At 38.4% G+C, this 3,453-nt stretch overlaps 1 protein-coding gene across 1 annotated transcript; it reads left to right on the top strand.

The window, feature by feature from the left end:
* Positions 1 to 950: 950 nt before the first annotated feature.
* Positions 951 to 2,135, top strand: gpx2 (glutathione peroxidase 2). The gene is made up of 2 exons (XM_089119974.1): positions 951 to 1,285; positions 1,624 to 2,135. Exons 1-2 carry the CDS (start codon positions 1,225 to 1,227, stop codon positions 1,932 to 1,934), a joined length of 372 nt encoding a protein of 123 aa, XP_088976100.1. The 5' UTR covers positions 951 to 1,224; the 3' UTR covers positions 1,935 to 2,135.
* The last annotated feature ends 1,318 nt before the right edge of the window (positions 2,136 to 3,453 follow it).

Below are 3,453 nucleotides of genomic sequence, written 5' to 3'. Positions count from 1 at the left end.
ACAAAAATAAAGGTGATTTGCCATGCTGCCAGAGCACCCCAACAATGGAAAACTTTAATTGGGGCCCCAGGGGGCTACATCATTGTTAGTCTGAATCTCCAGGAATATTGGATGATCCATTCTTTTTACTAGATCCCATCAGAATAAGTCTATGACAAAACTATTTGGCAGAGTTTTGTCTGATACCCAAAACCAGTTAACAGCAAGTTAACTTATAAGTCTTCTATCAACTGATTGACAGCGGAAACCAGGAAGAACAGAAAGCAGGAGATAAAGTGATGATTATAAAAAAATAGCTGTGTTTATTTAATTGTTTCAAAGCCCTGACTTTGTCTGACCAGCACAAATACAACAAACTGATATTTTACCAAACTGATTGACAACAAAATTTCATAAAACCTTGAAATTGCAATATTCTTTTCTCTTATTCATAAAAACCCCACAATCATAAAACTAATCAATAGGAATCATTGCAAGAGCAAGGATAAAGCCCTGCCTCATCAAATTTACTGTCACAAAATAAATAACAAAGTGCCGTCAACAAGAGATCATAGAGATTCATATTATGATCTAGACAGATGAAATGTTATGTGCAGAAAGTCAACAGAATTGATGAAATCTCAAAGAGCTTCAAAGGACGAAGTGATGTCTTTTTCACTACACTGCATGAACAATCTAGGCACTCTAAAGAAGATTAACCTGTGCAATCATCCATTTTTTATAACGTTCAAAGAAATGGAGACCGAGACATCATTAATAAAATATGGCCCAGAAACTGATACAGTTGCTAAAAATTTCCACAGAGCTCAATAGAGTTTTATTTTATCCTTGCATTTCAATGTTTTATGAATACTTTGTATTATTCTAAATTTAATAGTTCAGGCAAAAAGTTCAGGATACAAAACTACATTGTTTGCTTGATTGCATCGGCCTTTAATTCCATATTTTAAGACTGTTGTCTTTACAAAAGGTTGACTGTCACATGTCTGTGTAAGACACCTGGCATGCATTATACATGACATCACATGACCTGTTTTGTCGACATTAAAACACTGCTTATGTCATTGTGAAGAGAAAAAGACACTGCTTATGTCATTGTGAAGAGGAGAGCAAGACTGAACATGACATTTATAGCTAAAACGTTTTATGATCTACATGCATCTACGCTGGAAGGGGAAACAATTGATTTCAATATTTTCAGAGGACGAGTGGTACTAATAGAAAATGTGGCATCACTCTGAGGGACGACCACCCAGGACTATATCCAGCTTAATGAGCTCCAGAGCAGATATCCTCACCGACTTGTGGTCCTGGGCTTTCCCTGCAACCAGTTTGGATACCAGGTTTGTAAATGAGGAAATGCAACTCACCTTTTATTCACTATTTTAGTTACACATACGTACTTTAGTTCTACATACGTACTTTACTTGTGGACTCAGTCATATAAATGATAAATGTAACTATTCCCGCTGTTACTAGTATTGATGAAGAACTTTGTAGGAATATTGTACATAATTTTTATTTTTATTGTAATCACTGAATTCTCCTTACTTTTCCATTTTGTTATTTTCCAGGAGAACTGCTCTGATGCAGAAATTCTGAATTCCTTGAAGTATGTACGTCCCGGTGAAGGGTATAAGCCTGCGTTCACCATTTTTAAAAAGTGTATTGTAAATGGGAGTGATACACATCCTGTCTTTTCCTACTTGAAAGACAAGCTTCCTTATCCAGATGATGATCCTATGTCATTTATGCAGGACCCCAAATATCTTGTCTGGAATCCCATCAGTCGGAATGATATTTCATGGAATTTTGAAAAGTTTCTAATTGGCCCAGAGGGTGAACCCTTCAAGCGATACAGTAGAAAGTTTCAGACTGTCAATATTGAACCAGACATTCAAAGATTGCTGAAGCTGACATCAAAAACACATTAATTGATCATGTGTCATAATTTAGTGATCTATTAAAACAATACAAAAAGATTGACAATGGTTTTTAATTCACATTATCTTCCATGTTAGTACCATTGTGGCATCATCTCGCTTTCTTTTATATTACTTAATGAAAGTGACACACCAAAATGTAATAGGGTTTCACCTGAGATTGTATGTATAAAAGAATTATAGATGATGCCATTAACAAATCCTCTGTAATGGAAATGCCTTAATAAAATATTGATCAACGAAATGGCGGTTCTGGCTTACTGGACTTGGTTCAATAAAATGACTTTGCATCACTTGTCTCACTGAATATTTTATCTTTACCTAAAGTGGCGTCTGCATGCGATTGTATATAATATATTGCAAAACTGGGCTGTATACAACAGTTCGACAAGAGTAAGTAAATACATAAGGAAAAACAAAGACTGATCCACCCAAACATAATTCAAAATCGTCACTTTAGAATTAGAAACTAGAAAGTCTCTGGCTGCTTCAGAATAGTCATAACTAGCCTAGGCTATAGTATTATAAGAGAGAGAGCGTGAGCCAGAGAGAGACTAAGGGTACATTTACACAACAGGCTCTGTTAACGCGAGAACGCTCGCGGGTGAAAACGTAAAAATATTTTATCGGATGTGCCTTTCGTTTACACGGCGACGGCGTTTTTGAGGCTTAAAAACGCAAAAAAGTGAAACCACCCTCCAGAGTGGAAATCTTAAAAACGCTCCACTGCCGCGTTCCCGTTATAACGTCTGCAAGAGTTTTAAGTCTGCCCAGATGAAGATCAGGAAAAAACAGTGGAAACGAACTGGTAATGTTAGTTCCACGAGTGATTTATTGCGGCACTTCCCTAGTTAGCACATTGTTCACATACATGTTGAAAGATGCCAACAGGGAAATTAACACTCCAAAACGTCACAAAAACAAAGTGGAAGCAAAATACATACAGCAAAATAACAGCCAGCGATAGAGCGGTCATCTCTCTTTGCAAACATCTTCACTCTTAAGGCCAATTTATACTTCTGCGTAGGGTGCGCGCGGTAGGTACGCCGTTGCAACGCACAGACGTGTCCCATATCACGTACCCTTCGCCGTAGCCTGACGCGCACCTCTTCAAAAATGTAACTACACGTCGCGACGACGCGGGCCGCAAGATCGGTGATTGGTCGGCTTGGTAGCATCGCATTTCCTCCTACGCATTACCATCTCCTCCGACGTCTTCTCTCATTTCTGCCTTTCAGTTTTTGTAATTTCACTAAAATTAACTGTTTTTCCACCTCAATAAGCTCCAACATGATCAGCTCTCTTTCAGTCGCTATTGCTTGTAGTAACCTAGCTGCGAGGAATCTAAACACAGTGGAACATTAAAACCCCCTCCGCCGCCAACTACCGTTTCGGAGCAGTACTGCAGAGAAACCAAGACCTAAACGCAGAAGTATAAATGCTCACAACGGCGTCGGCTACACACGTACACTACGGCGTACCCTGACAATTTATACCCTCGTATAAATTG

This window comes from Pimephales promelas, chromosome 15 (genome assembly GCF_988280905.1).
Source record: "Pimephales promelas chromosome 15, fPimPro1.hap1.1, whole genome shotgun sequence".
Taxonomy (NCBI): Eukaryota; Metazoa; Chordata; class Actinopteri; order Cypriniformes; family Leuciscidae; genus Pimephales; species Pimephales promelas.
This window is presented reverse-complemented; position numbering and strand designations above follow the sequence as displayed.

Coding starts and splice junctions, on each gene's coding strand:
- gpx2 (XM_089119974.1), top strand. CDS start 1,225: ATGTGGCATCACTCTGAGGGACGACCACCCAGGACTATATCCAGCTTA. Junction 1,286..1,623: donor CAGCTTAATGAGCTCCAGAG/CAGATATCCTCA, acceptor AGTATGTACGTC/CCGGTGAAGGGTATAAGCCT.